This window comes from Cricetulus griseus, chromosome 7 (assembly GCF_003668045.3).
Source record: "Cricetulus griseus strain 17A/GY chromosome 7, alternate assembly CriGri-PICRH-1.0, whole genome shotgun sequence".
Lineage (NCBI taxonomy): Eukaryota > Metazoa > Chordata > Mammalia > Rodentia > Cricetidae > Cricetulus > Cricetulus griseus.
The window spans coordinates 8,501,101-8,520,681 of record NC_048600.1 but is presented as its reverse complement, the minus strand read 5'-3'; the positions used below and the strand labels follow the sequence as shown (position 1 = coordinate 8,520,681).

At 40.5% G+C, this 19,581-nt stretch overlaps 1 protein-coding gene across 10 annotated transcripts in view; it reads left to right on the top strand.

Moving 5' to 3' along the window:
- Positions 1 to 19,581, top strand: part of Ltbp1 (latent transforming growth factor beta binding protein 1) — a 373,886-nt gene that overhangs the window by 225,943 nt on the left and 128,362 nt on the right. For all 10 annotated transcript variants that reach the window (XM_027426071.1, XM_027426069.1, XM_027426070.1 and 7 more), the window contains 3 exons: positions 3,322 to 3,424; positions 6,341 to 6,412; positions 18,038 to 18,160. In XM_027426071.1, coding sequence (XP_027281872.1) covers positions 3,322 to 3,424; positions 6,341 to 6,412; positions 18,038 to 18,160 — 298 coding nt within the window. The remainder of the gene's footprint in view (positions 1 to 3,321; positions 3,425 to 6,340; positions 6,413 to 18,037; positions 18,161 to 19,581) is intronic.

The following is a 19,581-nucleotide window of genomic DNA, read 5'->3' as shown; positions in this document are numbered from 1 at the left end:
TACGCTGTGAGGAATAGACCCAATTTCCAGACACACAGTGACATGGTACTACCTACACATCCCATTTATTCCACCAGTTTGATGGCTTATGCTGCTCTTGGCTGTAGACCTGCAAAAACAAAGCCATGAGGATAAAGCAGTTTGGATCATGTAATGAAAACCTGGTACCTTTTTGGAGGCCTAGTAGAGGGAAATGATTTATTTTTGCCCTACCAAATAAAACATTCTAGGAATCCAAGGTGAAAATTGGATTTTAACTGCTACTAACATTTTGAGAATATAAAATCGGCAAGTGTTGAGTGCTTTGCCTGATTAAGAGAAGAGCCCAGAGTCTGGTACAAGAATGAGCTGTGTGCAAAGTGGTTGGTGTCTCAAATAAGCCCAACCAATTTATGAAGCTGAAAGAGAATGTTAAGCAGATGTTGGCAGCCAGGTTTCTGCAGTGGAAACCTCTGTGTTTTTATTTGGTCCTTGTCTTATACTTGAATCATTGTCCCCTTTCATTTCCTGCTCCTAATCTTTATTTAAATTGTCTATATTTAAGCTTAAGGACTTGAGCAACTATCCTGATTCAGGTAGTTTGTTTTCACCTTGATTCTTTATCTTCTTTTATGTGGTGTGTGTGTGTGTGTGTGTGTGTGTGTGTGTGTGTGTGTGTGTGTGTGTGTGTATGTGCACTTTTGTGCTTGTACTTCCTGTCATGGACCTGCTGCAGATCCAGATCTGGGATTGGAGCATTCCCACTCAGCATGTAGTGCCCACAGCTTGCAAAAAGCTAACTACACACAGGCTTCCCTATTAGGGTAGCATTTGTTTATAACAGTCGCACAAGCAATGGTCATTCAACCAACTTGGGTTGCTTTCCTGCCTCTTTCAAGAAAAGCATGCCTATTGAATCCTGTCTGTGGAGTAACTATCAGGTGTCACGGATGTGGTGACCCTGGCCTTGTTCACTTTCCCTAAGGCACTATTATATATATTTTAGATTATTCTCAAAAATAGACCAACTCGAATTGTCTTCAAGACTACCTTTTATTCCAGGGAAATCATTTTGTCTTAGAAATGCATTTGGGCAGTTAGACTAACCAGCTTGTTTCACAGAACACTCACAGTCCACTCCAACCCATCCATATGCCCCTTGCTCCCTGAAGAATCTGACAATTTGAAGCTGATGTGAGACATCTGGAATAAGAAACTTTCAGATGATGATGATAAATGATAGTGATAAAAGTGATAGCTTACTTAGCACTTACACATGTCAGACATAGTACTCAGTATGGTACATGGATTTTACCCTTCAAGTTCATGACCATATGGAAAGGTGCTATTATGTATTCCATGTAATGGCTAAGAAAATTCATCTAACTGTGTGTGTATAGAGTCCTTGACCAGAATTCATAACCAGGCTTCTAGAGTGTCTCAGTTACTGTTTTAACCACCATCACAAACTGCTTTTGGAAAGCATATAACACTTGTCAAAATTATAAAAATCATATAAAATCTTAAAAGCCTAAGGACACCAATACCATGCTGTTACCCTAGTTGGCCTTCTCTGAAGTGGTTTTGCTTTATGAGTTGTGTATGCAGTTACTCAGAGCCTCAGTCAGAATGAGGCATGCCTGGACCCAGCAGGAAGGAAACACTGTCCAGGAAGGCCTGCCAGGTCACCTGTGTCTACAGCTTGTTGTTCTTAGGATCCCCGTTCTTTGCTTTGACTTTCCCTCATTGTGCATAGCGTCCTGTCCTGGGACATGTATGCTAACCTCTGATGGTTTTTCTCATAGTAATTGCTCCACTGGGCATTATTGAACATTTGAAATATGCCCTGTTTGGGGATATAAAGATAATAAACAAGCCCTGGACTGCAACGGGTAGCAGTGGACCTGTGTAGCATTATGTTCGAAGTAAAGAAAATGAATCAGGAACCGAGGAGCCAGTGCTGATGCTCATGGTAGAAACAAAGTTGGAGGAAAGAAAAAATATGATAGTGATACAGAGAGAAAGAGAGAAAGAGAGAGAGAGAGAGAGAGAGAGAGAGAGAGAGAGAGAGAGACAGACAGACAGACAGACAGACAGACAGACAGACAGAGACAGAGAGACAGAAAACAGCATTCAAATAGACCTGAGTTGTTCAGACAATCAGAAAGGGTCCTTTACCAAGCCTAAATAGATGCTCAGAGGTGGAAGGCAACAACAATGTGCAGCCTAAAGTGGGACCAGAGGGGACTTCTCTATCTGGCCTGGGGATAATGGCAGACAATGTTGCTGGAAGTCGTTAGTCGTCAGAGTTATGTGACCAGATTTCTTTTAGAAAAGATGACTCTGGAAACCATCTGAGGATTTTTCTTTGGCAAAGCAGAGGAGCTCCTTAGATGCTCCACATTTGTACACAAGACGAACATGTGGGGTGTGGGGTGTGAGCTTATCCTGTGCAGCCAGGGAGTGAGCGTTAAGTAAGTCTCATTGCATTATGGTCCTTGGGTGATGTTGTAGGACAGGATCGATTTCCTAGGTAGTTCTAAGTAACATCCGTCCCCTGTTTCAGGGTCACCTGATCTTGTATGGTTGCCTAGGAGTCTCACCTGACCTTAATATTTGACAATATAGAACCATAGTTCTAAGGGTATCTGTTCTGCCTGCTGGTCTTGATTAAAATTGCCAGCCCAGTCCCAGTTTGGCTGATCTCCCTGGAGCATTAGTGTCCTCTGAACCGATCTGTTTCATCCTATGGTTATCTCTTAGATTGCCCTTTCTTGGTCTGTCCCTTCTTGGGCCTCCCCAGGTTCTGTAATTCCTTCCTTGTTGACTTCACAGGTCATTTTACAGTTTTATGGCTGCCCATCTCAGTCCAGTGAATATGTCCATCTTTGTATCCCAGTTCATGGATGTATTCTAAGTGTTCAATAATTGCAATGCAAAGGAACCATAAAGGAACAAGTCAACGAAGGGACACTTTGGGCAAGCAATTGTTGTGGGGAGACCTAAAAACTGACATTTTTTCCTCAGGTGAGGGGACATGGTGCAGTTAGGGAAAATGCAGGTAAATGGTAAAAACTATAAGCCTTGTGCATGGACCTATGATGCTGCTTCAGATGTTCATAAGACTTTACAAATGTAAAGGAGTTCATATATGGAAATGTGCTTATTCACTTGCGTGTTATATCAGCTCTGCCCTAGTGTTTGGCCTCCACCTTTTATAGCCGTTCTTTTCCTCTGTAATTGTATCAAGGGAACTGTTTATAAAGTGACTGGGAAGCACCCCAGCTCTGGGACTGAGCAGTCTGCACTCAGTTAACCTCCCCATTTCACACCTCTTTGCAGTGTGGCAAAGCACTCCCTGGCCTTTCAAAGCAAGAAGACTGCTGTGGGACAGTGGGGACCTCCTGGGGCTTTAACAAATGCCAGAAATGTCCCAAGAAGCCATGTAAGTAACATTTCTTTACTGGTTAATGGAGCATACCTCTTTCCTACCATGACTCTTCATGATGAGTCTCTTAGACCTTCAAAGAAATCCCTGGCTGTATTCCAGAATGTAGCATATACAGCCTGAACTTCTAGAAACATTCCATGACTATTAAAACTTTCCTATCAGTTCTTTTAAATAGTCACTGTTATCAGTTGCCTTCTACAGTTTAATTTCTTAAATGTGGGAGACTGTGAAGAACGGATGAGCAAAATCAACTCTCCTGGCCCTCCAGGATAGGGAATGAATGGCTTTTAGGATGGTGAACAAGTGTTTCAGACCTTATTTAAAGATGTCAGTACAGTTATTATTTATTAGGTTAGAGTCGTTAAATGGAAAATTTGTGACTAGCCGCATCATAGGCTATAGATTTCATTCTGCTACAGATCTCCCCTCATGAAAAGAATCTCAGATCAGGAATTGACTGGTTATCCATTTGTGAAAAAGAAGTGTCTAATTATGGAGCCTAGTATTTTACCTCCCTTATCCTAACACTACTGTTGCACTGCCCCAGTCTTCAGTGGCTGCAATGCCAACCTGCTGTGATTTGCCATTGGAGTGTTTTGCAGAAACTGTTATTTGAGTAAATTCAGATTTATACAATTCCACTCCCTCTACAACAGATTGTAGCTTTAGTTTTTGAATGCAGCATTAACTCCTGCTGACATTTCTAAAAAGATTTTTATAATTGCCCCTTATCTTAAAAGAGACATCTCATTTGTTTCAACCAGATGAGTTTTATTTATTCATCTTAAGTAATGGTTGATTGGATTAACAGTTTCAGTTGTCTTTAACACCTTTTAAGATTTATTTATTTTATTCTATGTGTATGAAGGTTTTGCCTGCATACACATTTGTGTACCCCACTAGGGCCTTGTACCCATAGAATTCAGAAGAGGGTGTCAGATCTTCTGGAAGTGGAAGTACTGAGTAGTACTCCATTGTGTAAATGTACCACATTTTCTGTATCCATTCTTCTGTTGAGGGGCATCTAGGTTGCTTCCAGGTTCTGGCTCTTACAAATAATGCTGCTATGAACATAGCTGAACAGATGTCCTTGTTGTATGAATGTTCATCCTTTGGGTATATGCCTAAGAGTGGAATTGCTGGATCTTGAAGTAGACTGGTTCCCATTTTCTGGAGAAACCACCATACTGATTTCCAAAGTGGCTGTGCAAGTTTACACTCCCACCAGCAATGGAGACGCAGTCCTCTTTCTCCACATCCCCTCCAGCATAAACTGTCGTTGGTGTTTATGATATTAACCATTCTGACAGGAGTAAGATGGTATCTCAAAGTTGTTTTGATTTGAATTTCCCTGATGGCTAAGGATGTTGAGCAATTTAAGTGTCTTTCAGCCGTTTTAGATTCCTCTATTGAGAATTCTCTGTTTAGTTCTGTACCCCACTTTTAAATTTAATTATTTAAATTTAATTGAGTTCTTGGTATATTTTGGAAATTAGCCCTTTGTCAGATGTGGGATTGGTGAAGATCTTTTCCCATTCCCTGGGCTGCCATTTTGTCTTGTTGACTGTGTCTTTGTTTCTATTTCTTCTATTTTCTAATTTCCAAAGGAGCCAAGAGTTACAGAAGTTAGTTAGGGGTTAGAGGTAAAGGTTCATATCATTTTTAATTCCTAAGGCCATTCCTGACCTCCAGTAGTTTGTATCTGGCATTGCATCATCTGGGAAAGAATTTGTTGCTTTATATGGTGTTGTTCCTTCACAGTCCAGTCTTGATGGTGATTTCAGTTGAATGGGAAAGGACAAAGTTGCTCTTTTAACCAAGTGTTGTTGAAAGTAAGTTAATAGGTTAGTTCATTTGATACATGAATTGAAGAGATTGCTTTGGTTTCAGGGCAGTGGGGATGATGAATGAATCGAATGATAAGATCTTGGCATTTATTCTGCTTGTTCTGTCTAAAGTGACTCACCACCGAGAAGCACAGTCAAGGTCACATTTTCTTAAAAACTGTCCTTCCCTTGGTTGGTACTGCTCTCTAAATCATATTCGTGTTGGAACAGAGAAGACTTCCCTTGGCTGCTATAGATGATGGTTTTGGGTTCCATGCCCTTGTCTTGTTTTTGTTTTTTGTTTTTCACTCAAAATAGTTTAAACTTCAACTTTCAAGTGGCTTTTAGCTGATGAAGTGTTTGTTTAGCCACATACAAAACCTTTCATTTGGTGATAATTTTTTTTTTGCTTTGAAAGCTTAATTTTAGATCTGTAAATGATTTCATTAACTAGTCTGTCATCTGTTAGCAATGTGCTTAGTGTGAACAAGCCTCTTGCCTTCCTACAGTTTTAGGAGAAAATTAGCATGGAACCTTAAGCAGAGGAAAACTCTGAGAGATCATCTTGGCCTGGCTTTGGGACTTGAAGGGACTGTTGGATACAATCATTTTGTCTTGGAAGGAGTCACAGCTGAGGTCCCAGTTTCTGTAGCACCCTTCTCAGTGGCTTCATTATATGGGACAGAGCTAGACATGAGGCCAAGGGATGAATGGAACAACTTCCACAAGCCAGCATTTCCCCTTTTAACCCCTAGTTCTCTGAATCTAATCACTGTAGAAGAATGCATCTTATGATAGGAATACTTAATCACTAATTGGAAGATAATACAAAACAGTCTTGTGATTCAGTTAACACAATAAAGATTTGCTGGCAACTTTCTAGGACTACAGCTATTGCAAAATGGGAAGTATACTGAAAACAAGCTTGAGGTGAAAGCAGTCAGTCGTAAAGTTCGTTATTGGTATCGATAGCTTGTAAATGATAAGTCTACTGGTGCCATAAATGGCACTGCATCTAGCAGTTTCAGACCGTCGGATTATAAGCTACACATGTAATGAAGGATTTTTTTCCCCCCACTTACAGCCTATCATGGATATACTCAAATGATGGAATGCCTACAAGGATATAAGCGGGTTAACAACACATTTTGTCAAGGTAAGGCTTATTGAACTTACTGATGTGGATTCGATGGGTGTCTTGGCATTTTAGAAGTATGAATTGTTCTGCTACATTATGCTCCTGGGTCCAGCATGTGACAGTTACATGGTGGGTAGATGACTTCCTGCTCTTTTCCTGTAGCTAAGGGCATACTGACATTTAGTGTGTGATTGGTAAAGTTGCTTACTCTTTAAAACTCCTTGAACTCTTACTTTTTATTAACTTGTAGCAAAAACCTGCAGGAAGTGTGGATGGCACTTAGCAGACCCTCGTTCCCATGCCAGTCACACGGGTGCATGGGTACCCGTACCTGTACCCACTTAGCAGAGGGTCTTCCTTGCTGACCCACCCATTCACAACAGAGTTCCCCTTTCTCCTCCCATGAATGTGTTGTTCCCCATCTCAAATTATGAAAGAACTAAATAGGAGCATGGACCTCTGTCCCCCAGGCAGCCAGAAAAGCTAGAGAGCCAAATGGGAGATGCCCTGGGTACTTTTGTTTCATATTCATAGCACAATGGGGAGCTGTATGTAGAGGGAATACTTCATAATTCATCTAGTCTTGGGCCTATGAGTGAGGAAAGCAAAGCCATGCTGAAATGTTAATTACCCCTGTGTGGTTGAGCTGAAACCATATCTTAATTTGACCAGTGCCTCCTTGTGATCTAGTTACTTTATGGGGCCACTGCCAAGAGTCCTCAGACAGAGCTAGGATGTCTTCTACTACTTAGTCCAGGAATTATTTCTTGATGTTGTGTTTTAAGAATTTGCTTCCAAGTTGGTTTTTTGAGTAGATTTTGATTGCCCCCAACTAAGAACCCAGCCTTACTGAGTCATGGACTCGGAGCCTAGAGGACATTATGGATTAAAAAATAGTATGAATGAAGAAAGACTTTCTTTATTATTAATAAAAGAATTGCTATTGGTTTAGGTAGGGAAAGTACTGATGGCTTAGGAAAAAACTAAGAAGTTTTTAGTGATTCTTGATTAAGTTCTGTGTCTAAACATTAAGCCCAGTGCCCAGAATCTTATACAGTGGCACACAAATAACTAATTTTCTTCTTTCTTTATTTTTCTTTTTTGAAATGTAAGGAGCAGCCTGGCCTCAAACTTGAATTTTTTAATAATTAATTAATTCTATTCTAATAACTGGTTATTTTATCCAAGTCATTTCTCCGGTATGATGTGTTAATTTAGCAATATCTCTTATTCCTTCAAATGTCTTTGTGAAGTAAGTGATGCTATGTATATTTTGTAGATGTAGATACTGAGATCCATCGAGGTTAGGCTAAGTATTAAACTAGGTGGACTGAGGCTGGTGAGTTCTAAGACATACTGGGCCATACACAAAGATCCTGTCTGAATTTATAAAAAAAAAAAAAAAAAAAAAAAAAAAAAAAAAAAGTGGACTTGAAACTTTGCAAGCCATTATTTTAGATGACTGAAGAATTCTTCAGGAGATGCTCGTCAATTTTGTATTTTCATCTGCTGGTGTGACTGGGTGATCGTTAACAAGTGTGGTCCATACAGAGCAAATCCTCTGATAGTTTGTTAGTAACAACAGATCCTGGCTCTTGTTGGTCTCGGGAGGAGGCCTGCAAAGCAGCATTATGCTTTCTGGCAAGGAAGGATTCTGGATTGCAGTATCACAGAACATTTTATTTCACGGTGCCTCAAGAAGGCACTGCTAAATTACATACAGAGAAGGTTGACTCACGGAACAGTATGATTTCATTCAGCATAATCTACTGTAATTGCTATTGAGAGCAAGGCCTAATTTCCCTCCCTTTGTGATATTAGTAGTTGGCAAAATGAAATAGAACTTTCTTGAATTACGTACAGACCCTTAGGTTTCCTAGAGCCTTGAAGCCTTTTGATTTTGTTATCCGCAACAGAAATTCAAAAGGAGCCCATTAAGCATCTAATTACGTGTGCTTCCCACTTTGTTCTTTCAGTCTCTAGCCCTCTCTGTTTACAAAGCACATTTAAAATTAAAGTGATTAATAACTAGAATTACATTATTTCCTTCATGTCCCAAAGCGTCTTTTACCAATGTGTACTGAATAACAAAGAAACCAACTGTGAGCATGCTAACTTGAGAAGCTTTCACATCATTGCGCTTCAAGACCCCCCCCCCCCCCCGGTCATTGAGTAATTATCTTTTCAAGGGAATGATTTATTGCACATGCACACATGCCACTCTGAGGGCCGCCCCTCTCTCCTAGCACGATAGAAGTGGTGTGATCTCCTTCATCTGTCACAGCAAGCAGTTCAGCTGTGCTTCCTGGTGGATCCAGAGTGGCATTCTTCATCTGTCTCTTGACTATTCTGCTAATTGTTTTACATAGAATGAGAAAGACATGAAATAGTGCCATCTAGAAATAGTAGTAAGAATGCCTACTTTTTAATAGCATTGTCAAATGCTAGACACTTATTCTCTTCCAATAGTATCTTCACTCTCCATTGCCCTATCATGAGATAAGAGTATTGAAAATGCAGACATACGGGGTGTAGTGGGGATGTGGCTCAGGTGGTAGTATGCTTGCCTGGCATCTTTGAAGCCATGAGTTTGGTCTCGGCACCATTAAGCTGGGCATGATGGCAGCATCTTGTTATTCCAGTACTTAGGAGCTAGGGGTAGAAAGATGAGCAGTTCAAAGTCATTCTCCTCTCCATAATGAGTTGGAGGCCAACCTGGGCTACATGAGACCCTGTCCCCAAACCAAGTTAGATGTACTTCTAAATGCTAGATAATTTTTAAAAACAAACATCTCTTGGCATCCCTAAAATCACTTACCAGTTTCATGACTTTACAGATAAAAAAATCAACACAACTGTTTTCTACCTTAAAATCACCTGCCAAAAATGGTACAGATTTCGTCAAAATATATAAATATAAGATGCCTTATAGTTTAATCACTGGTGGCATAAATGTTAGTTTTTCAAGGGTAATTTTGAAAACCTTCCTAGTGACTCACTGTTCCACAAATGTTAATTGATGGGGCATTCCTGCCATGTACAGGAGATGCGTCATGAGCTCTGGGTAAGATACTGTTCCTACACTCAGACAGCAGTTTGAGTCAGCAGGATGTAATTTGCTTAATTCACTCTCCCAACTCACTGAGTTATGACTGACTCAGGATGAGCCTTTCAAAGGAGTTATGAAGGAGGTGCCTGTGGACCTTTCTTTTTGTTAGCGTTTTATTATTATATTTTTTTGTTGTTTTAACAAAATAAATGAACAAAATCTATACATTCATGGTAGTGATACTCATTGCTAAAACTTCCACTGACTGCCTCTTTATAGGTAAGATTTCCCTAAAGTGTACCTATCACCAAATTTTATTTAAACTCAAAAAAAATATAAATTGCCCATTTTAAGGATCATATTTGTTAAATGAGACTCACCTGATGATTTTACTATATATGAAGCAATTTCATCTACAACCTTTTTGGACATGTGATCCATGGGTAGACTAGTGCACAGATACAGTGAGTGTGTGATCCACGGGTAGACTAGTGCACAGATACAGTGAGTGTGTGATCTACGGGTAGACCTAGTGCACAGATACAGTGAGTGTGTGATATATGGGTAGACTAGTGCACAGATACAGTGAGTGTGTGATTCATGGGTAGACTAGTGCGCAGATACATAGGTAGAGTCACAAGATTGTCTAGCTCTACAAGTCATCACAAAGCAAACATACATGTATAGTTATTACCCAGGTCAACACACAGAACATATCTTGTACCTTGGAACACTTTCTTCCTCTTGTCCAGGTGTAATCAGTGTTCTAACTTTTGGAACCACAGTCCAGTTTTGTATCTTTAGAAAATTTTCAATTTTTTATATTTTTATTTCTCTCCTCCTCCTTCTCCTTGTCATCACTATTTTCTTCCTTTCTTTCTCCTCCTCCTCTTTTCCCTCTTTCTCCTCTTTCATTGAGGTAGGTTCTTCCTAGGTAGTTCATGCTGGCTCCAAAGTCATTGTGGAGTCCAGGATACTCTTGACTATGCAATCCTCTGCCTCCTGGTGCTGGGACTATAGGTGTGAGCCACTATGCCCAACCCAATATGTGTTCTTTTGGTTCTGTCTTCTCTTAACAGCATGTGGCCAATCAGTGTTTATTCTGACTGTTGTGGTGATGCTATGCATCACTGTTGTTATTCAGCACCCCCAGTGCTCCTCCTCCTTTGCTGTATTCTTCACTGACTTCTTGCAGCCTTGCTACATACCCACATCCTCTTGGAGAGTAGTCTTCCTCTACCTAAATTAAGTGAAGCATGTGTGTGTGCGTGTGTGTGTGTGTGTGTGTGTGTGTGTGTGTGTGTGTGTGTGTGTGAGTTCATGTGGGTGTATAAGCATGTGAGTGTGTATGTGTTCAGGACAGAGGCTGACATTGGACATCTTCAATTGCTTTCTACCAAATACTTTTTTTTTTTTTTTTTTTTTTTGGTTTTTCGAGACAGGGTTTCTCTGTGTAACTGTGGAGCCTATCCTGGCACTCGATTTGGAGACCAGACTGGCCTCGAACTCATAGAGATCTGCCTGCCTCTGCCTCCCGAGTGCTGGGATTAAAGGCATGCACCACCAATGCCCGGCTCTACCAAATACTTTTTGAGACAAGGTCTCTCACTAAACCTGAAGCTTACCAATTCAGCCCTGAAGATCCTTCTGTGTCTGCCTCACCAGCATTGGAAATATAGGCATGCTTAATTTTTCTATGTGGGTAATGAGAGTTGAAGTCAGGTCTCCACACTTGTGCAAACAACACTTCATAGACAGCCATTTGCCCAACTCGCTTGTTGTAGTTAGAGTTTCTACTACTGTGATGAAACACCATGACCAAAAGCAAGTTGAGGGAGGAAAGGGTTTGTTCAGCTCACACTTCCACATCACTCTTCATCATTGAAGGAGGTCAGGACAGGAACTCAAGCAGGGCAGGATCCTGGAGACAGGAGCTGATGCAGAGGTCATGGGGGGGGTGCTGCTTACTCCTCATGGCTTGCCCACTCCACTTTCTTATAAAACCCAGCACCACTAGCCCAGGGATTGCCCTATCCACAATGGGCTGGGCCCTCCCTCATCAATCACTAATTAAGAAAATGTCCTACAGGCTTGCCTACAACCCAATCTTATGGAGGCCTTCTCAACTGAGGTCCCCTCCTCTCAGATTACTTTAGCTTGTGAGAAGTTGACATAAAACTATCCAGCACACCACTGTGGCTTCTTAAATAGCCAACTCACCCATCTGACTGAGGAAAACATTTATCTCAAGGTTTTTTTCTCTGTCTTCACATGAAAGTCCTACCACTGATGGAATTTGGTCACATCACATGGTTAGAATTTCTATCCATCAGCAAGGTTAAGCAGACACAACTGAGTCTCCTGAAAGCCTTATGTTTTCCCCACTGTATAAAGATCCTCAAGTGCCACTCTCACTTTGTACCCAATGTACCAGACATGCCTCATTTCCTGTGTCAACTTATGTCTCGGAAAAGGTGGTAAATTATTACTCACTTGGTTAACATGCATATTTTCTTGTAGGAAAATAGATGTGTAAATGAACATTTATTTCTCTTGAGGAGGGAGGGGAACTTCTTCCTTAAAGATGGGCTGTGTTGATAGGCTATATGTGTTATCTTAAGAACCTTAGGGAGGATCTGGTGTGCTCTTGGTCATACAGATAGAGCAGAGTTCATCTGGGGGTTAGCCACTTCCAGTACTGGTTGAGCTTTGGGGAGGTAGGTATGGCTTGGCCCTAAAGATAGTACAGGGGATACCTAGGTTTTAGCCATCTCCATTCCCAGCCTTCTGGGCAGAAAATAGGTTACCTTTTCTCTTGAAAAGACGACCCTGAATGTTTAGCATTCCTGGCTTTTTTTTTTTTTATTTATTTCTATTTTTTATATATATTTATTTTTTATATATTTGAATTACAAACAAGATGGAATTACATGACAATGGATTCCTGGCTTCTTTAGAGCTATCTGTGAGCACAAGGACCTTTGTGCTCACAGCAATAGATTATTTAACATTATTTTTTCTTCAGTGCTGGGTATTAAACTAAAGGCATTGTATATACCAGGGAGTTATTCTGTTAATGAGTTGCCCTTAGATGACCAATCATCTTGGGTTAAGTTAGGTGATGTGACCAAGTTTCAACCACTTAGGTGGTTTTGTATTCTGGATCTTCACAGGTTGGAGCTATGATGATAGGCTATAGAGGTAGAACTACCTCAAGTGTTTTCAGTAAGGGGAGAAACATGTAAATCTCTCTGAGCTATATGTAGCTTCACTAGTTCTGCTTTCTTGACACAACCATGTAAGCCTCTTCTATCTGCTTCTGTGAGCTCCTAGCCTGCTCTAACACAGGCTGGAGATAGATGTGTGTGGGTGGCTGTAGGAGTGTATCTCTCTCTGCTTTTATTTTAACTTTGTGTTTTGAGTCAAGTGGTGGTGGTGTGTGTAGTGGCCCTGCTGTTCCTGTTGAGGACAGGACCCCATAGACTTTCAGAGACAATGATGGCCTACAGTGGGAGAACAAGGAATAAATCCAATTGTTTACCTATTTTGTTTTTTAAGCTGAGAATTAAAGTAATTTTGGCTTAGTCTGAGTACATTAAAGAAATGTGGTTGACCCCATAAAATGTGAGATTTCTGATCTCTATTGTGTTTGACAAGGGTCGGTTACTTATATTTTATAATTGAGTTAGAAGATTTTCTTCTTGAATATGTGTTGTGTGGGGGAGAAGCTTTTCTTTAATAAGGAAAATAGCCTTAGGAGTTGAAGTGTGGGTGGAATTATAATTCACAATTTGTCAGTCACATTTCAAATGGTTGTTAAACTTTGGCCCCATACCATCTTTGCTTAGAGTGGTTCATAAGCTTACTTTATCTGGATGTGATATATTTAATATAACCTGTGTTTTGTCATTCATCTGCTTGTGGATCTGCAGATCCTTTCTATTTATTTAGAGAAGTAGAAAGGAACTTGACTACCTCAAAAAGTCTTTTGAATGATTACTCATGTTTCTTATTAATTTCTGAGACACTAAATGAACAGTAATAAGTGATAAGCTTTTGGCATTCTGATTTTCCTTTAACACAAAGGCAATAAATTATCCACATACCACTCAGAATATAGCAGAGGATGGCAAGGAAAGGAGAGTGTATCTATGTAGTTTTTTATGTAATAGCTTCCCTGTGGCTGTTGATAATTTGTGAATGGAATCCTTCCCAAAGTTTGATTTGCACATTGTTGATATAGACATAGTAGAGTGAATCAGACCGTCTTAGTCTTACACAGCCAGCTCCCACATCCACCCCATCCTGCCTTACTTCATAATGATTTGTTTTGCACATCTGAAATTTTCAGTGCATACTGTAAGTCTGGGGATTACTTTCAGAATGTTTAGTATCCCTGTTATCCATCCTCTTTGAGTTTCCCAGTCCTCATGGAAACCAGATGCTCTCCAGGCAGGAGTACACCATGTCTCCCTTTGAGAGTCACAGACCATCTCATAGATATGGTTGTAGTGACTCACATCTATTCCCAGAATTTAGGATGGTGAGATAGGAGGATTGTTGTGAGCTTGAGGCCAGCCTCAGCTACACAATGAATTCTAGGTCATCCTGGGACTATAGAGTGAGACCTCATTTCAAACAAAATGAAGCAAAACCAAGAGGGCAACAATTCTCCAAACCTATAAACACTTCCTGGAAGTATCTGCATTTTAGCAGAAAATGTTTTATATTTAAATGGCTGAGAAGTCTATAAAAAAGTATTCAGTGTTGATCCTCATCTGAGAAAAGCAAACTAAAACCACAGCACTGCTCTCTGCCAAAATGACTGAATTTAGTAAGAAGATTGATACTAAGGACAAGGACTTGTCAACTGGAGTAGAAATTGGCGTAACTCCTGGACAGCTTTTTAAAGTAAATAGAAGTCTTCTCTAATGGCCTGGAAATTCTGCCCTTAAATACATGCTCAAGAGAATGAATACTGAGGTCTTCCTGTCTATACTGTAGGTGTACATACAGGTAGATACGTGTGTGTGTGTGTGTGTGTGTGTGTGTGTGTGTGTGTGTGTGTGTGTGCATGTATTTATGAATGCTCACAGACCATTGAGAACAATAGCCCCAAATGGGGGGAAACAACAATAACAACAACAAAAAAACCAAATGTATTATTAGAATGGCTAAGTTTGATTTCCTCACAGAATAACGTATAGCACATGAAAAGACTGAGCCTTTCTATGTGACAACACTAAAGAACTTCATAGCAAAGAGTAAAATAAATAACATAAGCAACATGATTCACAAGAATAGGCAAGATAATAGCAGTGAGAAGCCTAGCCAGCCGTGGGTGCAGAGATGTCACCCAGGAAGGGGCTGGACAGAGCTTTCTGAGGCAATGAAAATGGTTTTTCTCCATTTTATTTGCTTAGTTTTAGATTATATGTATGTGTGTGCATGTCTTTGGGTGGGTGTGTATATGAGTGGAGAGAAGAAAGAGTGTCAAATCTCCTGGAGTTGGAGTTGAGTAGCCAAAAAGGGTGCTGGGACCTAAACTCAGGTCTTCTGCAAGAGCAGTACTCACTCTTAACCTCTGAGCTATCTCTCTAGTTCCAGTGGAAGTGTTCTTAATCATGCCCTTGGTGGTGACTACATATTAGTATATACACACATGCATTTCTTTATTTTTGAGACTGTATTTTAATTACAACATTTCTCCCTTCCTTTTCCTCCTTCCAAGCCCTCTCATAAACCTCTCCCTGCTCTCCTTCAAACACATATGTTTCAGAGACAGGCTGACTTTACATATTCTTCCTGTTTCCATGTGCCAACAGACCTGGGTATATTTAACTGTGTACTTCAATGGGAGATACTCCATTATATAAAATAAATAAGAGAAACATAATATAAAAGTAATGCATCTCTGATCATGATGTTGTAGGTAATATGCTAAGATACAAGCAAATCAGCTGCTGAAGGAAGCAGGAGTCTTTCTGGCAGCTGTGAGTGTGTTCAGAAAGGCCATGTATCAAGATTCATAGGGTCAGTTGGGGGCAGTGGCAGTCCGGGTGTAGTGGCCCAAGATGACCAGAGGAGTAGAAATCAAAAGACTTTTCCATGACTCCCATCCTCAACTCCCCTGTTCATATCTCTTGGTCCTTATTACTTGGTTAAGGCTGTGAGCTGTGCTATGGGAGGAGAAGCACTGGGAGGGAGTTCGTGTCAATTGTTATAAATGAGGCATTCATGATTCAGAAGATGGAGGACCTTCAACTTTGACCTGACAACCAACATCGAGGCTGGATGAAGATACTTTATAACTCTGGTAACAAAAGAAGGTTCTGATTCCCAAGAAGTGCTCATGGGATGTGTGGTAGGAAAGCCACTGAATAGGAGTAGAAGACTAACAATCAAAGCCCAGTAGAGATGTGAGTGAAAAACAGAAGAGTGGAGATTTTGTCCAGTGTTTCTGATCATGACTGGTTAGTTACCCAAACCTCCGGCTTTACTTGGATCCTATGATAAGGTCTTTGCTTGTACTGTGTAAGCTCCAACTGGAGTTGGCACTCTTCCTGGTCCTTCATGGTGGTTTTATTAAGAAGAATGAGTTGTGGGGGAATATTTTCGATTACATGCCACACACAAATGACTGTTACAGCACAGTACACAGCCTGATAAAGAACAACACCTGGGCTGGGTTGTTCTAGGAGTAATCTAGCAACCCCTATTTCCAGATACTTCCCAGTTGACAGTCTGTAGAGCTTATATAACACATATACACTAATTGCTCATTTGTATGTCATGCACCAAGATCCATTTTGTCCCCGATGTTAACTTTAAAACTGCTCCTCATACAACATATACTTATATGGAAGTGTCCTTATGGAACCTAATACCTCATGCAATGAATATAGACAGTGGAAAAAATTTAAAAATAAAAGTTTAAAAGGCATGTGGTTTAGATAAAATATGTGCAACATAGATAAGTATGAATTCTTAGAACATCTTCTAGTATTCATGTTTAAATAATATTTTTAATATTTTCTTAAATGAGTTACCAAGAGAAGTATTTCATTTTTATGTGAAGATTCTTTAATACTGTTCTAACATTGTGTCCAGTCTTAATTTAGGAAATTAATATTTTAAGACCCTTCATAAAAAGATTGCAGAAGAATTCCTGATGGAAAGACATAAATATTACTTGACATAGAAGCTTTAACAGCCAACATCTGTTAACTGTTAAGCTTCATAGCCCCCGTTGGATCAAATAAAAATGGCTACTAGTTTTTCATTTTTAACTTATTCATTCTGTTTAATTTTTCATTACCTTTACAAAGGACTATGTAAGCTTTTGTTTTAGTTTTTAGCCACCACATTTGTATATTCTCTCTCAGCTCATTTCGGTTTCCTCTGAGACTGACCCATGGGGCAGTCTCTGTTTTCAGGCATTTGTTTCAGAATATTCTATGGCTAGATATTTCTACTTGGGTATCACAATGTGACTTTTAATTTTGAAACAGAATTCTTCATCTTCGGGCAGTCTCCATTCACAAACCCTTTCCTCTTTCCTCAGACTAAAGCCCCCCCCCCCCAGACATCTTTGAGGCCTCTTCCCTATTTTCTAGCATTGGGTTGCCCAGCCAAGTGCCATGCTTTGACAGTTGTTCATTCTAAAAATGAACCGTGCCTCCCTCATCTTCCTGGTTGTGCTTACTGTCACCCACATGGCTCATCACTGTCATTATGGAGCTCATGGTCCTTCAATGGCTTGCTTTATGGTCTCTGCTCACCAAGCCATATGCTGGCCAGGAATCTACCGTTGGTAGCACCTCTTCCCTGCTCAAAACCTTTCAATATAGCTTCCTGTTTTCAGTAAGACTGAGTCCGAGCCTAGCCTGGCACGTACCAGCTCTGTGTTCAGCTATTTGCCTTATTGAAACTTATTTCCAGTAAGTGGCTTGACTCACTATTTCCCGAGTCCCTTTTCTGGGCCAGTCTCTATGTTCATGCTTCAATCTCTACCCACATAAATATTCCTTCTACCCCGTTACCCCCCAACACCCAGCTTCCACCCTGATGAAGTCTCACACCCTCCCCAACACCGTCTCCAACCTCTTTCAGGGGCGCTTGACTGTATAGACTGCAGTTTCAGAACTGAATGTCAGTTTCTAATTGTTCTAGTTTGGGTAACAAACTATTCTTTGCTACTTTAGCAATTCATATATTCTATGTGCCGCCAGGCTGTCAGTGTCTGCAGAATAAGGATTGTTGCTTCACATGTGTGCTCCCTAACACTCAGCATACCCTAAAATAAAAGCTCTGTGAAGATGGCCATGTTGGTTAGCTTTGTTTGCTAGTACATTTCTGGCACCTAAGACAGAACCTGAAGTATATAGCATATACATCAGAACTGATGGTGCAACAGCAAATGTTTAATGAAGTTCTGGTCATATTAGTTTTAGTTCATTTACTCCTGCTGTGTTCTCCCTTTGTTTGTTTTAACCAAGATTATTGCAGTGAGGCAGAAAGTGCACATGAGAACAGCTGGAATCTGCACACTGGGGCCTGACTGATCCTTCTGAGCAGCTTTTGCTTTCTTGCAGATATAAATGAATGTCAGCTACAAGGTGTATGCCCTAATGGTGAGTGTTTGAATACCATGGGCAGCTACCGATGTTCCTGCAAAATGGGATTTGGACCCGATCCTACCTTTTCAAGTTGTGTTCGTAAGTAATAATCTGTTTGTCTCTATATTTTGATCATGTGTCTATGGGGTTACCCAAAAGAAGAAAATGTTCAACTGGATACTGAAAATATGGAAGAAAATGTCATTAATGAAAATGACAAGAGCAAGGAACCAACCCAATTTGGGAAACTCAGTGCAAACTATGGGGCCTTCTCCAGGATGCATTTGAACTGCATTAAAAAATGTTTCACAGCAAAAATTCAGGATAGGGCATAATCATGAGAGACTAGAATTGGATAGAAATGAGAAGCATTTGCCAGGCAGTGGTGGCACACACCTTTGATCCCAGCATTAAGGAGGCAGAGGCAGAGGCAGAGGCAGAGGCAGAGGCAGAGGCAGAGGCAGAGGCAGAGGCAGAGGCAGAGGCAGGTGAGGCCAGCCTGGTCTACAGAGAAAATTCCACTACAGCCTGGGCTATATGCAGAGAAACCCTATCTTGAATTGCACCACTCCCCAAAATAGGGAGGGCAGGGAGAAAATAGTTATTGAAATAGGTGTATTAGTCCTTTGTGGATTTGGGAGATAAAAACTGATTTGTTTCCTTCATAAATAGTTAAGCCTTCTTTAGGGTAGATCAAACTTGGCCTCAGCTTCTGCCTTTAATTATTGTAAGTCCTGAGTCATAGCAATCTGTTTTTATGAGGTTTCATTGTACTTTCTCAGTTGGAGAAGCCTGGAAATTCATTTCTGGTTCTGCTCTAATGTCCTTTGAATCCACAAAGGGCCCCTAAAGTGACTCTACTGGTTTGAGGGAATGTCTCTGGGATTTTCTTTCCTATCTAGTAAAGGTAAAAGTCTCTCATGAAGCCATATATTCTAATACTGAAATATGGTTCTGCCAAGGAGACCCCCTCTTCATGAAAATGAAGCCAGTTTAGTTATTAGGGTATTTATATGATCAATATAGATTATGCAATCTGTATGCCAACTAGATTGGATCAAAAGTATAGCCCCCCCGCCTTGTGTGACAATATTTATCTTGCTATTTTGAGACAGGGTCTCTCATTGGCCTGGAGCTTATAAATAGGCTATGCTGGCTGACCAGTGAGGCCCAGGGATCCACCTCTCTGCCTTGTCAGCACTGGAGTTATAAGCAGGAGCCACAGTCCTAGATTTTTCTTACATGGATTCTAAGGATGAAACTCAGGTTCTCATGCTTGTGGAATGAGCAGTTTACAACTAAGCTCTATCTCTCTAGCCTTAAATGCAGATTAAAAATATTTTATATTCTAATATATATGGGCGTTTTGTCTCCACTTACAGCTGTGTGCCATGTATGCCTGGTAACCAGAGAAGCCAGGAGCTGGCACTGTATCTCCCGGAACTGGAGTTATAGACATTTGTGAGCCAACATGTGGGTGCTGGGAATAGAACACAGGTCCTCTGGTAGCGCATCTAGTG